The 18,152-nt window shown below is 41.7% G+C and overlaps 3 protein-coding genes and 1 long non-coding RNA gene across 6 annotated transcripts in view; 3 read left to right on the top strand and 1 right to left on the bottom strand.

The window, feature by feature from the left end:
- The first annotated feature begins 1,031 nt into the window (after positions 1-1,031).
- On the top strand, positions 1,032-2,538 carry LOC109972914 (uncharacterized). Its single transcript, XR_002276758.1, has 3 exons — positions 1,032-1,110; positions 1,637-1,789; positions 2,445-2,538. It is a non-coding gene; the product is annotated as an uncharacterized LOC109972914 (long non-coding RNA).
- An 82-nt stretch (positions 2,539-2,620) lies between these two features.
- On the top strand, positions 2,621-6,398 carry hmox2b (heme oxygenase 2b). The gene is made up of 4 exons (XM_020622152.1): positions 2,621-2,702; positions 2,874-3,365; positions 3,854-3,977; positions 4,091-6,398. Exons 2-4 carry the CDS (start codon positions 2,910-2,912, stop codon positions 4,216-4,218), a joined length of 708 nt encoding a protein of 235 aa, XP_020477808.1. The 5' UTR covers positions 2,621-2,702; positions 2,874-2,909; the 3' UTR covers positions 4,219-6,398.
- dnaja3a (DnaJ heat shock protein family (Hsp40) member A3a) lies at positions 5,879-11,573 on the bottom strand. 2 transcript variants are annotated; one of them, XM_020622151.1, is made up of 12 exons: positions 11,485-11,573; positions 10,900-11,145; positions 10,180-10,313; positions 10,010-10,093; positions 9,637-9,843; positions 9,390-9,542; positions 9,161-9,308; positions 8,889-8,953; positions 8,655-8,783; positions 8,420-8,535; positions 8,122-8,219; positions 5,879-7,587 (listed from the first exon to the last, which is right to left on the bottom strand). In XM_020622151.1, exons 1-12 carry the CDS (start codon positions 11,504-11,506, stop codon positions 7,565-7,567), a joined length of 1,425 nt encoding a protein of 474 aa, XP_020477807.1. In that variant the 5' UTR covers positions 11,507-11,573; the 3' UTR covers positions 5,879-7,564. The 2 variants fall into 2 exon arrangements, with proteins under 2 accessions (XP_020477807.1, XP_020477806.1); XM_020622150.1 differs by lacking the exon at positions 11,485-11,573 and having other exon boundaries at positions 10,900-11,336.
- LOC109972910 (mitochondrial import inner membrane translocase subunit tim16-like) overlaps positions 11,495-18,152 on the top strand; it is a 94,829-nt gene continuing 88,171 nt past the window's right edge. For both annotated transcript variants that reach the window (XM_020622148.1, XM_020622146.1), the window contains exons 1-6: positions 11,495-11,642; positions 13,647-13,743; positions 14,096-14,176; positions 14,730-14,800; positions 15,407-15,593; positions 16,647-16,723. In XM_020622148.1, coding sequence (XP_020477804.1) covers positions 11,583-11,642; positions 13,647-13,743; positions 14,096-14,176; positions 14,730-14,800; positions 15,407-15,593; positions 16,647-16,723 — 573 coding nt within the window. In that variant the 5' untranslated portion in view covers positions 11,495-11,582. The remainder of the gene's footprint in view (positions 11,643-13,646; positions 13,744-14,095; positions 14,177-14,729; positions 14,801-15,406; positions 15,594-16,646; positions 16,724-18,152) is intronic.

Raw genomic sequence — 18,152 nt, 5'->3', positions numbered from 1 at the left:
ATATTAGCTCCCCCAATTTGCAATTGAAGTTCATTGTCTAGTCTGCGATTCCCAAATACCATAAATTTAGTTTTATCCAAATTCAGAGATACTATATTACTGTCACACCATTTCTTTATCTTCTCAAGTTCCTGTGTAACCCATCCAGAGAGTTGCTGTAGGTTTTCACCCGATGCCCATATGGTAGTGTCATCAGCAAACAAAACCACTTTCACTAAATCAGAAACCTTACATATATCATTAATATATAGTATAAATAATTTAGGTCCCAAAACAGAACCCTTCAGTCTACATACAGTATTTCTTAGATCTTTCAGCAGGCTTGACTGATTGGATATTTTGTTGTGTATTCAAAATGCCACACTTTTCAGTTTACCTCCCCAGTTCCTAGGACCTGATAAATCAACCCCTTCTTGAAAAAACAAGTTTTATCTTATTGTTTTTCTTGGCAGCAAATAAGTCTTAAAGTAAGAATGTAGAAAAGGCAAGTATTCAAACCTAATAAACACAGGCTGATATGACACTGAGTCTTACAAGTTGACTCCATAGTGGTGCCTCCTAAAATTTCTGAAGAACTGTACAGTCACTGGCCACTTTATTAGGTACACCTGTACATTTGTATGCACTCAGTGCAACACCTCTGCCTTAAAATCTGTGTTTATGAAACTCAAAATGTTTCGGTTTTTGGTGAAATTGTCATAAATGTATAAATTCAATTATATGTTTATTATTATTATTATTATATTCTGAGGTGTTTCTATATTTATTTTATATTTATGAACACCTCTGAAATTAATTATTTTGTAAGGGTCAAACTATCATGGTAATATTGCTTTTAAGTGTAATGTCATTATAGGGAAACTAATCTGCCTTGGCGGAGGTTAGTACCCTTTGAATGCTGTCTCTATCCCATAATTTTGACCTTTTGCCTCAAAATCTTTGTCAAAATGTACACTCTTGCTTTCGGTAGATAACCACGTGACTGCGAGCGGACAGTGGGTGGGGGCGGAGCTAGAGCCGGTGCCCACTTCCGCGGTGGGTCTTTCGCCTGATTTGTAGTTTAACGGAGCGTACTGCGCAGTCGTGGCGTCAACATTAGTTTTACGTAATGTCAGTATAATACCAAAACATTCTAATCCAGAAACATTAAGATGAATTTAATAAGCGAATAAACGCATTGATCTTGTAGTTTAATATAAGGATATTCATCAAATTCCATACGAGGTTTTTTATTGTTAAAAAGCTAGTTGGCTGTTAGCTCAAGTTAGCTGTTGTTGAAATGATTTTCTTAGCAAGTTAGAGGACCGTCAGGTGTAACAGTCAAAACGTTTATTCGTATCTCGGCGAAAGGTGGTATGAGATTATGGTTTCTGATGTGAGCGAGAAGATTAAACTGAATCAAATCACCTAGTTAACTCATTAGCAACACTAGTTAGCTCTGTCTACGAGTTATTCGTTGAGACTCCTGGTAAACGCCAGAAGGCCTGTGTTGTTTTATTTAAGAGCTTTTTGGTTGGCTGCGTTACTGTATTTCAAGCCTGGATGCTGTTTAAAGCAGCCTTTCCTATGTAAACCACGCCAGACCCTGCTAGATTGTATCATCTTTCACTCTTACATCGCATTATCTCTCTTTCAGAGAAATTAGGTCAAAGACTTCAAGCTCCCGAATCAGCAGGCAGAAGTCAACTTTCCTTTGACCAACATCATCTCTGGGATAATAGCTACAGTGAATAGGACTGGGGTGGTATCAGCGCCCCCATTTCCTCATCAGACCACTGCTACCTCTTGGGTAAGGCTTAATAGATACTGTTATTGAATGTAGGCCTCTTGTCTTACTGTTACTCATGGCTATAAACTTTTAAATATCTTACTATCAAAAGGGAATATTTAAATGACTGTGGTGTTGGTAATTATGCAGAGAAAGTAGGTGGAACATTGTTAACAGCCTTAATGTGGATGTTATGGCAGTTTACTGTGATTGTGTTTGATCTCTGGTACATTTTGTAGCTTTCCACCCTGATGCTGGACAAGGTGTAATAATGTAGTATGTAGCTTTTTTGTTGCTACTATTTGTTGTCTTTTTTGCTGTACAACACTATTTGCAGACCTCTAGAACTACAGAGAACGCTGGAGCCCAACATTGTTCTCTGTTTTATTCTGGAAAAACAGATATGCAGTCAGGGCTCAGGTGACAGGTTTAAGCAGCAGTAGCTAAAGGAAACAAGGTCATATGCTAAATTACGCAATCTCATACAAGGCATTTTTGTATTCCTTGATCAAAAACTGCACCAACCTACCTAAAGATGTAATAAAATGTTTTCAAGATTCACTAACATAAGTGCAAAGTGATGAAACTTAAATATGACTGATACCATATGATTCTAATGTGAATATAATGCTACTATGATGTCTTCTACTGATTTTTATGGTGAACCAACTGGCAGACAAGAACACAGCACTAATGTCAGCAGAGAAGATGGAGACCACAGAAAGTGTGCCAAATGGAGAAGGACCTGTGTATGAGGAGAAAGAGGACACTCTCAGGTAGATCTCCCAGTAATACTGTAGCATGTTTTCCTTCAAAGAGTGGACAGTGTGAAATATAATTACTATAAGGAACCAAGGAGGTTCATGAAAAGGCTGAGAACACCCAGTTTGTGAAGGACTTTCTTAGGGGCCGCATTCGCAAAGAGCTCTTCAAGGTCAGTTTGAAGGAATTTAGGGAGAAACTGTTAGAATTTAATGTTATAGAATGCTTAATTAAATAAAAAAATGTAAATAAATTAAATATACATCTAGGTGAAATAGAAGCAGAAAAAACTTGAACAAGGAAACAACCTAGATTTCAAACATGTTCTTTCTTACTTCCCCAGCTTGGTGCCGTGGCACTCTACTACACTTACACAGCCATGGAGGAGGAGATTGAAAGAAACAAGGACCACCCCGACTTTGCCCCACTTTATTTTCCTGCAGAGCTGCACCGCCATGAAGCTCTGGCTCGTGATCTCAAGTATTTTTATGGTCCAGAATGGCAGAGCCAGGTCAGCTGCTCCCAGGCCACTCAACGCTATGTGGATCGTATCCACCAAGTAGGGCAGGAGGACCCAGTGTTGCTAGTGGCCCACGCCTACACCCGCTACATGGGGGACCTCTCTGGTGGCCAGGTGCTGAAGAAGGTGGCGCAGAGAGCCTTGAAGCTTCTTCCCACAGGAGAGGGCTTGGAGTTCTATCATTTTGGTGCCATCCATAGTGCCAAAGCTTTCAAGCAGCTGTACCGCAGTCGGATGAATGAGCTGGAACTGGACATGGAAACAAAGAAAAGGCTGGTGGATGAGGCTGTCAAGGCCTTCCACTTCAACATGGAGGTGAGAGGAGATGGCGAAGGAAAGGAGGGTGGAGAACTAGAGAGAAGAATAATTCTGTTTTTGCAAACACTAGTGAGTGGATCTGTTCCTTGTAGGTGGTGGAAGTGAAGAAATAGTTACCTTGTGCTCTTGGCCTTGCCCAGCCCCTCACTTCTTTCCTCTCTGTCTTTCAAGATGACTTTTCTGCTCATTCTCAGTCTTGTCCTCCTCCCTCTGTTTTGCACTGAGCAGCCTTCATTCTTCTCTTCCTCCCCTCCCTTATTCTCTTCATCATCTGTGCGCTGTTTCCTCTCTCTTTTGTTCCTCTGTCTCCACTCCTTATATGTCAGACCCAGATTTGACACCATCAGGTTTTGATCTGAAACATGGATGATTAGAGAAGCCTTTACTTTCTGCTGCTGCTTGTCAGGATATAATATCCATAAACAGTTTTTAGAATAAAGTTTTTACAGCAAGCTCTATAATCTCATATATGTTTGTGCTGGCAGGTGTTTGAGGAGTTGGAAGAGATCGGCAAAACCATCCAGGAGGATGTTTTAGATGCTGGCATGCCTGTCCATGGGGCCATGGGGGGAGACATCAGCAAATGTCCCTACTATGCTGCCAAAATGGGTACGATTATTATTATTATTGTTAATTTTTAACATCTCTCTGTATGATGCCATTGTAAATGACATTTTTAGGAGGATCTTTTTTATGCTTGTTTACTGTTTTTGTGCTCCCAGCGGCGTCAGGTGGAACAGCATATGCCTGTCAGCTCGCCATGGCCGTACTCCGACACCCAACAGGACAGGTCCTGTTTGCTACCTGGTTTGCTGCTCTGGCTGGATTGGCCGCATGGTATCTGATGTGATCCGGTCTTTAGCCTGTCATTCTTCTGCTTTGAGGGAGAGAGGAAGTAGAAATCTACACATTTCCCACAAGCTGTAGACCACTTCAGAGTTTCATACAAACATTTTTAAGGGATCCAGATTTATTTATTGTTACACATTTGCTAATGATGGAAACTGACAGGAAATAAGATGGAATTCCATTGATAGACATTAGGACAACTCCATGCATCCATTACACCAATTTCTCCTCAAAATTGTTTTATTTCTCTACCTCCTTTGTAATGTCCCCCCCATGCATTCAGGGTCTATCGCAGCACCTTCTGTCATGTCTGTCACCTTTTTGTCATGGAAACACAGTATGAATAACTAATTTGCTGTACAATTACATTTTCCCCCAGTTTTAAATGTAATTGTCAGATAGATTGAGTGTAGTGACTTTTTGTACAGTTCTTTTATTTAATTTATTTGGCCATGCAGCACCACATTGGCTGATAATGAACTATGTATTATGAGCTTACTAAAACATGCGGATATACTACGAATAGGTAATGCATGGGTGGACTAACACAGTAGGTTTTATGCTGGACAGACTTCTGTGTTGATTTTTAATGAAGTGTTTGTGTTTTTGCATTGAAATATCTTAATTTGACTAGGGAGAGGAAGCAGTGAACAATTTGGGTATAACAGGTCATTTATTTGTAAATGTAAACTTAGAAATAGTATCTATGTGCAGTATTAGTTTAGCTTCTACCCATTGACTGTTCTAAATTTAATGTAAAAACACAGCACTGCAGTAATGTTCTTTTTGAAACTCCATTATCACGTCATGATTCATACTTGGCCTCAAATATTTCTAAAAACGTACATTCACTGTGAGACGGGTGATAGGAAACAAAAGCTTTTTTTTTCCCCCAAAGTATAGCACACCTATGGCTTTAAGATATTTGTGAATACACCATGCATGTTCAAATGGACAATGTTTGTTTCAGAGGTCATCTTGCAGTCATAAAAAAATACTGGCTGGTTTTAATTTAAATGTTTGGCTTAAAGCTACTCTAACTTCTCAAAACACATGCACACAATAAGCTGCTCTTTGTCCCTCCATCACGTCCTGTTTTCTGAGGACTAGCAGACTTTTAGCTGCCAAGGACTCCTCCATGGTTGGGTGTTTGAAATGACTACTTACGGTTCGAAGAACAATTCTCATAACCTTTGCTAGGTGGTGGGGTGTTGGTGGAGTATAGCTGAGAGTCCTGTCTTCATTTGATTTATTAGCTATAGATGAATGCACTGCTAGTAGGAAGTGCTAACAAAGGTGTTGGTAGTTTTTTAAGGAAATTGTCTTTCTGTAACATTAATAATTTGTCTGCATACTCATAACAGGCATCTACTTCATCTACATGGACTAAATATGTCTGAGTGTCGTGGTTTATTATGAACTACTTGGACTAACTAGTTAGTAATAGGTAGGTCCTTCAACACCTCTGCTTTTGTTTATACTGTATGTTTGCTATGGATGTAGCAACATCCACAGTCACTGTACCTATACTCATTATTCATACTGTGTGTTGGGAATCGGTTCCCAGTAGTGCATAGCCGCATACATGAGAAATATTTTGTGCTGTGCGCGCTCTATGCAGTATAATTGCACTTTTTTTGCGGTTGAAGTTTATATTTATCCTTACAAAGTAAAGACATTTCATTAACTTTGCTGAATGTGCAGTATTCCTCTTCTAGCAAAGCTCATTCCAGGAACAGGACAACGGCTGTAGTGTGGTTGTTTGATCACAGATGTGACGACCTAGGTGATGATGTGTTGTGTATTTGAGAGTCTCGGGTTCATGTTGCATTCTGATGGCAACAGTGCATTGCATATGGATGGCTAACATGGGGGCTGCCTGACATACATGAGTATTTCATTCTTCTGGTGTCATTGTGATGTGTCAAAATGCTTCAGTGTTTTTGGATATACTGAAGAGATACTTCAGTCTCAGGAGTCAAGGTAGTTTTGGCAACTGATCAAACCATAGATTAACATGAAGTGGAATGCTTGATTAATTCATGTTGATTCTGAATTCTCCTGCTTTTGTGTATCTAATTGGACAAAGCTTTATTTGCCACCGACTACTGTCACTGTATAAGTGAAAATCTGAAGTATGTTGTATTGTCTGTAATGAAATAAAAATCCCCTTTCCCACCACCAAGATCACTTCTTAATTCTGGAAGCCGGTTATTTTAGTAATGATCCATCTTATACAAAACAGAAAACGCTACCACACTGGTCCAAACAAGACAAGTCAGCTCGTGTTACAAAGAATATGCACAGAAGACCAGTCTGAGAATAACGCTGATAGATTTATTTATTTAAAAGTAAAAATGTAGGCCATTAATTACAGCTATGCAAATCCGCATAATCGAATAGATCAGCTCTGCAATAATCTTACATGTGTGTTTATAATGTTCAGACTTGGTTGGAGGTAATTTAGTGGTGTATTGGGTTGCATGTTACCATTTCTAAATAAAGGTGAACAATACAGATATTAAGCATTCTGAGTACTATTTGTTTAGTGACTTCTATGAAACCGGCTTTTTCCACACCAGTTTTATTATTGCTGTATAGTATCTTTGACATATTTATTTGTTCATTTCATTTGTCTATCTACAAAATGTAATTATGGTTCAGAACTCCCAAGTCATTTCTCTATTATAGTGTGAAGGGTTAAACAGGGACAGATCAGAGTTGTCAGTGTTCATGGTTCAGGAAAGCCTGACCTTTCCACAGCTTAATCCTCAATCAGAGAGTGGACACCGACTATTCACTGCAGACACTTCTACACTGTCCCACCTTACACCCAAAGGTAAATGTAGTCATGATGATACTCACTTTCTAAGGACTGACAGTGCTGAGGATTGCAGGAGAAATTCAAGCATTCATGAAAACACAAACTATACAGAACAAAGGACTAATAAGAGGGCCACTTAATCCTGAATAAAACATTTGACTGTATCTGTGGTCTCTCAATACAATAATTTATTTCTGTGCATAGATTCTGTTATCACCGTCATGTTTTTCTTAAAGCAATCAACAAAAAGCCAACATGCAATAACTGTTATGATAAATGACAAGTCTTCAAAGCCAAAACAGGCTCAATGGACATTTAGTAGATGCATGTGATGCACCAGAACATCCTCTTCTTTGTTCACTGAAGGGCACAACAGGTAGGTAGGTCCATACTGATCCACCCAGAACCCTTGTAGGTCTTATCCAACACCCAATTCTCCTTAAACCTCCATCCTCTTTATTATAATGAGACTGTCTTTTCTTTACAGTGTCCTCCTCTCTGCCCTCTGACATGCTGATGGAGCCTATGAGTTCCAGGATCTTTTACCTTGAAGAGGAAGAACAAAAGAAAATGGTTGTAGAAAGGAGTCTGTAAAACTTTAAAACAGCAAGGTGGTGTCAGTTTAAAATGCAGCTGAACAGAAAGATGCAGAAGAGACATTTTTAGGAGATCTCAGAGGGCTAGAAAATCAGCTGAACACAGGGGGTGCATGCCTCAGTGATTTTATGATAGCTACCAACCAGATGAGGTGCTGTGAATAAAATGTTAATCACTTGGAATAGGTCAGCGGTATTCCTACCTGGTTTTGTGGCTGTCAAGAAGAACTAAATTTATTTAATTTGGGACCCCCCCCACTCCGTTTCAATTCTCCTACTTGTCATGCTTGCTTTCCCCTTTCTTACAGCACCTACCAATTCTGCCCCCACCTGGACAGACATTAACACTGCATCAGCCAAATTTACAACTAACAGTTTGTTCACCGAAACCCCACCTCAGTAGATCAGGGATGCAGACTAAAGGAATAGAAAAACAGATAGGTAAGGGGCAAAATAAGTTCATAGTGGGACTTTTTCCTCTTACCTGTGCTGGTGGCAGTGACGCCGCTCACTGTACCCTCTACATCTGTCTCTTCCTCAGCATAGCTCATTAGCAAAGCTCTCTGTCTGTCCGTCAGCACCCTGTGCGCACGCACACACACACACACACACACACACACACACACAAACAAACTTATCTAAACAAGCCATTTATGGTCCTTGTGACTGCATAAAGTTTTGTAAATCTAATTTCTTCTAGACTACAACACGTTTATCATCAGGTGGTAAAAATGCCAGTTTACTAAGATGAACGAGTTGTGTGTTTGTCTGTGGAGTCTTACTTGGGTATTTTTATTTTGACATGGACATAGTGGTCTCCAAAGCCATAGCCACTGACACGAGCAATTCCCTTCCCTGTTAGTCGGATCCTCTGGTCTGTCTGGACGCCTGCAGGGATCTGAAGATGGAAAAAAAAAAACACCAATCAGTTATTAACTTTATCTTTATCTTCAGTTTGCATGTCATTGTGTGTTTCTCATTAGCTGGGAAACCTGAGAATGTTATGTGTCTACTTACGGACAAGTTAAGTGTTTCATAAAGGCCCTGTGTTCTGGCTGTGCCACCCAGGATGGCTTGTGCCACAGAGACATGAAGGTCAGAGTGGATGTCTGCACCATCCCTCCTGAACACAGGACTTTTTTGGACCTAGGACACCAAACCAGAACACATTTCAATCAATCACATGCTATATCAGGCTTGGGTTTGATGTGAGATCAGTCACACATACTAGCAACTGATGTAGATACCCACCCGAAATGTGATGAAGATCTCCTTCTTACTAACTGGCATTCTGACTGTTTGACCGTCCTCGACTCCTTAAAGCAAAATCAAACCAGAGTTAGGTGGTGTACACAACCTATGAAACCCTCACTGCTTGTAGAAACATGGGCAGAAGCACGGCAACATTTCATACATCTGCATCAAAGCAGACAGGGTAACTTTTCATGGCCATTAACATTGATGAGAAGAAACTAACAGGCATTTACTGTACGTTATCAAGCCCAGACAAAAGTGTGACTGACCTGCAGGCACAGGAACCACCACAGTCTTCTTCTGCTTGGTCTGTCCTGTCCCATGGCAGGTATGACAAGGGGTGGAAATGACTGTGCCTTTGCCGCCACAGCGTCGGCATGTGGATCGCATCACAAATGGGCCTGTATTCACCGTCTCCTACAGGTGGGAACAGTACATATGTTTTGTAATCAAACACATACACAAAGGTTAAGAAAGGCAGCGTGTCAGAGCCCTTACCATGCCAGAGCCGTTGCAGTGGTGACAGTGCTGGACCTTGGTGCCTGGCTCGTGGCCCTTACCATCACAGTGCTGGCAGGCTGCTTCTATGTTAACGGACATCTCTTTGTTGACTCCCTTTGCTGCCTGAGTGAATGTCAGCTCCATGATGTACTGTGCCAGAAAGAGAGGGAGCCATAAATTAATCACTCAGAATATGCCCCAATAGCCCAGTGAGAATCAAACACAAAATCAGTATCCCACTAACTTCCTGTGGCTGATCAAATATGGCATTGAAACCTCCAAAGCCACGGCCTCCTGAGAACTCCCCAAAGATCTTGCGGAAGAGCTCCTCAGGGTCCACGCCACTGGACTGTCCAGTCCAGTAGTGCTGCCCTCCACCTGCCTGGCCAGCATCAAAGCCTGCTGAGCCATACGTGTCATACTGCTTCCTCTTTACATCATCACTCAGCACCTTAGAGAACCGTGAGGAAAGGTTCAAGAGGTTACTTTGTCATTCTGAGACTGTGTAAAGTCTAAGAGACTCATTGCTGCTTGTAGATTTAAAAGAAATCACTTAAGGGAAACAAATATACAGTAGATGCGGCAAGTGAAAGCTTGACTAAAGACAGAAACCAAACCTCATAAGCTTCAGCCAGCTGAGCAAATTTTTCCTTGGCTTGTGGGTCATCTTTGTTGGTGTCAGGGTGGTACTTTTTGGCCATCTGAGGGACAACAAACACACTCAACTATTGTGATGACTGGTCAATTATAAACCAACACAAACTGTGTGTGTCAGGAAGGAACAGACCTGATAGTATGCTTTTTTGATCTCTTTCTGGGATGCTGTGCGAGGTACCCCAAGGATCTGGTAAAAATCCTGCTTGGCAGTTGGGGCACTTGTGTGAAAGGACAGTGTGCAGATAGCATGGGGTGATTTGAGACCTGAGAGGTGTCCAAAGAGAGTGAAAGGGTAAGTAAATACTATTTAGAAAAGCAGACCTGCATGTACCATACAGTTCTGGTACAGCTAAATTGGCTCATTTTATATGTCTGCATTATTATTATTTACTGAATAGACGTTATTGAACCTGGATGACATCTTTGCAAAGCACAGGCCTGAACAAATCTGGTTACGTTAACTCATTTTGCAATTCAATCTTTGGCTCCCCTTGAGCTTAGATAATGGTTAAAGTCACAGATGCAGAGATGATTGATTGGGGTTCAAAAAAAGCTAAGTGGAAATACACTATGCACACTAAGTCGAATAGCTCATAGATTATAACGCAAAACTGCAAATTCAACTAAATGGCTAGCTACAGCCCGAAGTTAGCAGAACTGCCAGAATCACATTATGTCAACTATGTCTACAGAGTTAAAAAATGCTACGTCAGAAGCTCCTGTTATTTTAAATGCTCGTTTGAGCCGGTGGCAAGGTAAGTTTACTTAGCTGCCTTACCCATCGTCATATGAGCAAACCAGAAGCCTAGCCTAAGCTAGGCTAATACCATATGGCTAATACACAACTCACCTGCCAGCCCTCTCAATGTCAACGCTTTCCCTGCTTCGCAGCACACCAGGTTCTCTCCTCGCCACAGTTTTCCCGCTCCCAGTGTCGAAACACTGCGGACCCCTCCATGACCAGAGCAGACAACAGCACCGGCAACCCGGCGATGTCCAGAGGACACGATGACTGTAATCCATCGTGAGGAACATCGAACAGCCGAAGACGCCATCATTGCCTCACTAGCCGCCGCTTCGAACACAGTGCGCATGTCTGCGAAAAAGTGGGCGTCACCGATAGTGCAAAGATATTCTATATGATTCAAGATCATGCTCTCTGAAGAAAAACGAAGTGCAAAAGCTTGTTTTAGATTTTACTGCTTCTGTTTATAAAGTGAACGAGTGGCTTCAGTAAACATTAATAGCGGCTAAGTAAAAGTAATCAAACATCATCAGTTTCATCTTACAAACAACCATTACAACTGACAAGTTAAAAGGGGTGCACATGTTTTAACACCCGGGTTAGCACGTGAAAAAGCAGGGTGTTCTCTTGTGGTTGAACATAAAAACCCCGCCCAATCGGACAGCGCTGGGGAGCAAAGCGAATAGATACCGTGCGGAGCTGTCAGCTGCATCAGGATCCCTCTGCTGAGTACTAACTAGCTTGACAGAGACACCCGGAAGGCACGAAAGTAATTTTGAGAGTGCGGAATGAATCGCTTTAAACCCTCCAAATTCAAGAACACCACTCCGAAAATTGCAAAGAAAGATGTGAGTATCTCACGAGCGTCTGATTAGGGCCAGTTTCCCTATCGCTAACATTAACATTAGCACTGGTTGATAGCTGTGCTACTTCAGTGGTGTTTTGGGGGAACGCCTGCTTGCCTGCAAGAGATGTTGAACTTCCTGCATCTGGAAGGCAGCTTAGTGTTGAGATAACTACACGAATATCTGAATCCACCACTATTGATAAGAAACTAGTGAAAACCGTGGATACATAGCTGTTACCACTGGATGTTTCGATGACACCCATCATAATGCTATTATGTTACAGCTATCATTGTTGTATGTTTCTCACGTGCACACCTGGCGGAAACTGTATCTGCTCAGATTTTCTTTCTCAGTTAAAGGGAAAGATAAAAACATGAAAAGCCAATTGGATAAGTCGTATGATTATAATGATGCTTCTCCGTCAGAGGCAACTGTCCTGTAGGTTACAAGAGGCGGCTTGTCTGGACGGGACTGGAGCGTCTTGCAGACTAATCTACCATTTTTTTCATTCTCTGGACTAATTTGTTTAAAGTTGCTACGCCTGTAGCTCTCCTTGCTGAGGTGTATTATGTAATCCAACGTTGTTTTTACCAAGGCGGAAAAAATGCCTGGCATATACAGAGACAGTGGAGATTCTTGGTATTGCTTCAGTCTGTACACAGGATTTGAAACAGCAGTTGGTGCTTTGCTGCTGTCAGTGTTAGACCAGCTCTTTACACCATAGACAACGAATATGTGGTTTTGAGTTTTCCAGTACTGAAGTCATGTGAGAGAGGCTGTCAAACACTGGCAAATGACAAAAAGTGAGATGGGAGACAGGTGATCCAGAGACAAGCAAGCACAGATGAATAGGACATTTTCTCCTCAGATGATGCAGACCAGATGGAGTTTTCCAAATGGTGAGAGAGAGTCCTGACAGCAGTACTTACATAATTTAGTCAGCTTTCATTTTGCTGGCGTTGAGGATTTCTATTATAGCCCCCTGAACATGGCCTTTGGCACCGAGGCTCACTGTAGTCATGGTCGCCTGTGGATGGAGTCACACCAAAAGCTGTTTTCCATTTAAACCTGAAAACAATGCTCAAGTGCAGAAAAACATACCAGATCACGTACATTGATCCAAAATGATCTTTAAAGGGATGAATATCCTTTTATTTAATTTATTAAAGGGACAAGCTTTTTTCATTTGGGACGTTTATCTAAAGTGAAGCATTTAGTTTCTTTGAATTACTTTTGAACGAGCTGTCCATGCTCTCATTAGCTCTAGACTTGTATATTGTAATGCTCTGTTTACTGGTATCCCCTCAGTACTTTTGTCTAAACTCCAGTTAGTACAAAATTCTGCAGCCTGTCTCTAAGCAGGTGCTCACAAATGGGAGCATATAACTGATTTTATGTGCTTAAATCAAATGAAGTTTAGGATTGTTAATTTTTAGGGGTCTACCTCCTATACCACATGGATGTAAGTCTCTCACACCACCAAAGCTGTTTCAGCCATGAAGTTGTCCTCTGCAGACCAAACGTGTGTTGTAGTTGCTCTCTGCCAGTTTTTTGAGGAGCAGCACAGCAGTAGTTGTGAGCATGTTGTACACACACACAGTGTTCTTGCTACTCCGGCCTTGTAAATGTTATGAAAGAGTTCTCTGCTGTGCAACACGGGGAGTCCTTCCACTTCCTCACTACTCCTTCAGACACTTCAGTGTGTTCTCAGCTCGATCCTTCCTGTTTATGTCTGTTTTACTTTCGTTGTTACAGCAACTTGGTTGTGTGGGCTCTCTACTACCATGAAACGGATTGTTGTTCATCGCTTGTTCATCATTGGTGTGCTCTGGTGGATACATGCCTAGTGAACTGTTAGGATTCTCCTTATTAGTCAAGTTCCACCATGCTGTTGTCTGATGAAATACTTATTTCCCTCTCCACTATGTTGTCCCAGCTATCTCTGAGCATTATCATATCTCTGTTTCATCCACTTTGTTGTGTTCTCTGTGTCTTTAAATCCAGGGATGGATCAACAATGTTCGGACTGGTTCCTTCTCCTGCCAGGGGAACCATATCAAAGCGAACTCCAAGCTGGTGGCCTTCAATACCGAGCAGGCTGGTAAGGCCAGAAAAGTGTCGTTAAGAGTTTGCTTCATGCAGATGGAAGAATCCCCAGTCAAAAGTTGAATCCCCATGTCCACATTTAATAATAGGTTCAGAACAAGAAGAAGGCTGAGTCAAGTTGCAATCAAACACAAAGCAGAACCAAAAGAAGAGATTTTGTTTACTGAAGGGTCATTGTTTTAAAAGATATTTTAATGAAGTTATAAATCCTATTAGATCCACAGTGAGCTGGGAGCCAGTTTGAGATTTTGAGGCACAGGTTTGGACTATCAGAACTCAGGTAGCACATCATTAAAGCATGATAGATGATATTGTATGTTTACCTTTGATGGTTCCTGTTTCTGCAGGTGGAGGTATGCTGGGCCTGTCTTCAGTCAAACCCGGCTCAGATGGCCAATGGACAGTCGCCCAGATCTCCTGCCATTCTGGTAGTTTTTCTTACATCATTGTTCAGATTCATTCATTATTTGTTCATTTGTTCTTATTGTTGTTTTTATTGGGGAAGTAATGTTTTGTTTTTGTTGGTTTTGTTCAGTGATATTTGATTTTGTGGTGGGGATTGTTGTTGTTGAGTCTTTGTGCCTGTATTGTTTGTGTGTTTGAGCTGTTCATTGCCGTTTATTTGCTGATGGTTTTTTAAATTTTTACTTGCTGTTGATTGCTATTATTGTTCATTACCATTTGTGTGTCTGTGTTGTTTATTATGTTAAGTTTTTGTTCTGTGTTGACGACGAGATGGGACGTCTCAAGGAGCTTGTCCTCCGATCAGTTTAAATAAATAGATTTTTGTCGCACACCTCTGCTGTCCCACACCCCCTTCCCTCTGCATAAATTCTAACCCTTAAGGACAGCATGGTCTCTTTCAAAAAACATGAATTCACGAAAAATGCAAATACTTTTGTTCATGAATTAAATTAAGTTAGAAAGCTGTGAACCAGATCAAATTTTTATTTTCTGTTTGTTTCTCCTCCTCTCTGCCAGATCTAGTGACTGATATGGACTTTTCTCCTTTTGATGAGCATCTCCTGGCAACATGCTCTGCAGATGAAATGGTGAGCTCTTCAGTGCCCTCTTTCTTTCTTTCTTTTGTTCCTTCTTTCCTTTTCTGTCTTCCTTGTATTGATCTTGCTTTATCTTGTTGCAGTATACTTGCACTGAAGTCTCAGGAGTGGTGTTATTCCTCACAGGGCTTTTAAATGCCATGTGAACCTCCCTTGGTGTTTGCAATTCATGTCTTTTGAAGACTCGGTCCTCTCAGCACATTATCCTCAACCACTGGTGTCTTGGCTTACTGGAATCTGCTGAGTGTGGGTTTGCATCTTCAGACTCAGTAGTGTGGTTTACCTCAGCTACCTTTGTGAACACACAGTTATTGCTACACACAGACCTACAGCACACACCCTGGAATGGTCTGCAGCATTTCTCTTAACAGATCCCAGGAGGATAGATGGTTTCACCAGCTTAGTGGTGCTGTCGTCTCTTAACAGATCCCAGGAGGATAGATAGTTTCACCAGCTTAGTGGTGCTGTCAGCGTCCTTTTTCTTAAACATGTTCTCATCTCTGGGTATGATGCTGCATCCTGATATTGTCGTTTTGTCTGGTATGGCTTTAAACACCACTTGTCTGAATTTAATTTTCCCCATCTCTGTGTGTACAGGTGAAGCTGTGGCGTTTGTGTGATCCAGAGCAGGAGCAGCCCGGCAGTCCAGAGCTGACTCTCCGTCCAGGTCGGGGCCGGCTGGAGGTGGTGCACTTCCACCCCACCTCCTCTGGCTTGCTGGCCATAAGCACTGCTAAGTCTCCTCTGATTTGGGACATCAGTTGCCAAGATGCACCACTAGCAGGTATCTATAGCTGGCAACATGGGCTGCACGTTTCACACTCATTTGTTTTTGTGTACAGTTCAAATTAGAGTTCACATTACAGAAAATTATTTTGTCTTTGCTGTACATCCTGCACTGTCTGTTACATTTAACATTTCAGTCTCTGTCAGTTAGTTTTCAAGTTTTGTTGTGGTCTGTTTTGACTCTGTTTGTAACATGAATATATATTTAGAGTGGAGTGAAGTGGTTGGTTTCCTTTCTTTCGGTGGGGACTGTCTGACTGACGCTGCCTACGTTTTACAGCCCTGTGGCTCTGTCTAAGTGCCGGAGCAGCAGAGGTAATGTTTTGACTTGCAGTCCTGGTCCCAGTCTCCCCGGACTGGCCTCAGGATATAGTCGCTATCCTCTGGCCTCACCTCCCCAACACACAAACACTGCACCCCCTTCCCATGACAGTTAGCCTGGCTGATGCTGCTCACTGCTGACCCAGCCTTTCATGAACTGTACCCTCACACTGTCTTTCATCACCTTCATATGTGGTTAAGGAACGATGAAAACCTATATTTGAATGAGAATGTGTTTGGGTTCTTATTTTTTCCCATTTACTGTTGAGATTCACTTCACTTCACTTTGTGTGTAACTGTCTTAACAAGTACACCTCTAATCTTGTTTCATCTGTTTGGTGTCACAGTGAAACTGAACAATTCACATGAGCTGCGCTGTGCTCACTTATAGCACTGCAGTCTAATACCTGTCATGCTCATATGCCTCAACTCTAAGGACATATGATTCGTTATTTGTTGTAAACCATCCCTGGTTTAGTGTGTTATTGAACATGTTCTAAATTTGTGTGACTTCATTTTTCACCTGCGTTTTTCTTGTAGTGACCAAGTGGTGTTTTTTGTCTTGTCTGTGCTGTGCTGTCATTCTATGTTCATTATTTGTATTCTGCTTTTTTTTCCTAAATAGTTTCAACTTTTCCTTTTTTTTTTGTCCTTGTCTGACATGAACACCTTGTCTCAGTCCTTTCCTCTTCTTGCCTCCTTTAATGATGGTGTGTGTGTGTGTCTACAGTTCTGGAGCAGCACAGTGATCAGCTGCAGAGTCTGAGCTGGAAACAGGACGGCTCCCTGCTGGCTTCCTCCTGCAAGGTGAAGACAACTTGCACCGCACCAGATGAATAGTGCAGTGACCTGCATGGCTTCACCTTTTAATTTTAAAGCTTGACAAAGTGTAGTTGCAGTTTGTGACCGCTAGATGCAGCCAGTGGCTCACATTAGGTGCAGCATGTCTCACACTGGATGCTGCTGCCCCTAATCTATTTATATGGGGTTTATCGCATCAAAATGTCAGCAGGGGTGATGCTCATAAAAAGGGTGGGGTGGTCACATCACACAATCGATTCCGAATTATTGAGTGGTTCTTTAGGGAAGAAAAGAATATATTTGGAAAACCTTATGATGTAACAGCTGTGAAAGCTGGTTTGTTTTAATACAGTAATAATGATGACAAAGCAGTTAAAGAAATCTTCACAGAGCTAGAATGGCTTTTGATTACATTAATATTTGGTGTAGGAGGAGAAAGAGGGAGGCTGTTTGTGTTGATGAGTAGGGAGCTGAGGTAGAATTGTTTCATCAGTATAGCTGGTTAACTCTCAGATCGTGCGCTACAGTAAATCCTCCATGCATTTGCCTCCTTTTTGAAAGCCCACATAGACTGATGTAAAAATGAGACAGAGGCCCCTTGTGTATACTTAGACAATGCACAATGTGTTTACTTGAGACTGAATAGAATTTGACACAGAACTCTTCCACATGTGTCTACTTAACAGGCATGATTGTCAGTCAAGTCCCCCTTGTTTGTCTTTGGTCTGATGACTAACAAATTACTCTGCCCTTCTCAGGCTGTGTCCAAATCATGACATTTATTTTGACAGGATAATCATCCTTACCAGAGCTACTACCATCATCCTCAATGGAGCCTGAAAGAACAAGGCACCTGAAAAGAAAGAGAACTGGGGGGGGTGAGCCAAGATCAGGGGGCTTTTGCCCTGTTGGGCTCTGGTGTCATTTAACCCAAAAGGCTCCTTTCAATCTCTACAATCCCGCTTATTAAAGCAAACAGGACCTGCCAACATGTGCATCCAATCCACAGGCCATCCCACAGGATAAACACTTGGGCACAGGGGAAAGATGAAGGTGAAACCACTACTGCAAACCATGACAGGCCTTGTTTGGACCTAGAGAGATGTATATTTATGGCACACTTTGCAGGAGGAAGGTGCCATTTAGTCTAAAGGAGGGAAACCATAGGCAGTACGAGCAGAGATGGAGGAAACCCTGTGTTTATCTAAATGATGAACAGGGCAGGGTGGTGTGCTCTATTTATGGTCCACCTTGAATTTTGAAAATCACATCAAGCTGAACTCTATGCCCTGTTTCTCAGAATGCAGTGAGTAAGATAGAATAAAGTATGAGAACATCCTGAAGTCTCAAACTGATGATCACAGCAGGCTTTGACAGTGGTAACCACGGGAGGCTGGCAGCGCAGCGTGTTTGATGAGTGAAGAGAGCATTCCTG

Source organism: Monopterus albus, unplaced genomic scaffold (assembly GCF_001952655.1).
Source record: "Monopterus albus unplaced genomic scaffold, M_albus_1.0 scaffold273.1, whole genome shotgun sequence".
Classification (NCBI taxonomy): domain Eukaryota; kingdom Metazoa; phylum Chordata; class Actinopteri; order Synbranchiformes; family Synbranchidae; genus Monopterus; species Monopterus albus.
This window is presented reverse-complemented; position numbering and strand designations above follow the sequence as displayed.

What these genes read in the sequence shown, in the direction of transcription:
- hmox2b (XM_020622152.1), top strand. Translation starts at nt 2,910, where the DNA reads ATGGAGGAGGAGATTGAAAGAAACAAGGACCACCCCGACTTTGCCCCA. An exon ending in CCTTCCACTTCAACATGGAG is followed by an intron (nt 3,366 to 3,853) that starts GTGAGAGGAGAT and finishes TTGTGCTGGCAG; the next exon opens with GTGTTTGAGGAGTTGGAAGA. An exon ending in CTACTATGCTGCCAAAATGG is followed by an intron (nt 3,978 to 4,090) that starts GTACGATTATTA and finishes TTGTGCTCCCAG; the next exon opens with CGGCGTCAGGTGGAACAGCA.
- dnaja3a (XM_020622150.1), bottom strand. Translation starts at nt 11,203, where the DNA reads ATGATCTTGAATCATATAGAATATCTTTGCACTATCGGTGACGCCCAC. An exon ending in GGTGGTTCCTGTGCCTGCAG is followed by an intron (nt 8,954 to 9,160) that starts GTCAGTCACACT and finishes TTTTGCTTTAAG; the next exon opens with GAGTCGAGGACGGTCAAACA. An exon ending in AGATCTTCATCACATTTCGG is followed by an intron (nt 8,784 to 8,888) that starts GTGGGTATCTAC and finishes TTGGTGTCCTAG; the next exon opens with GTCCAAAAAAGTCCTGTGTT.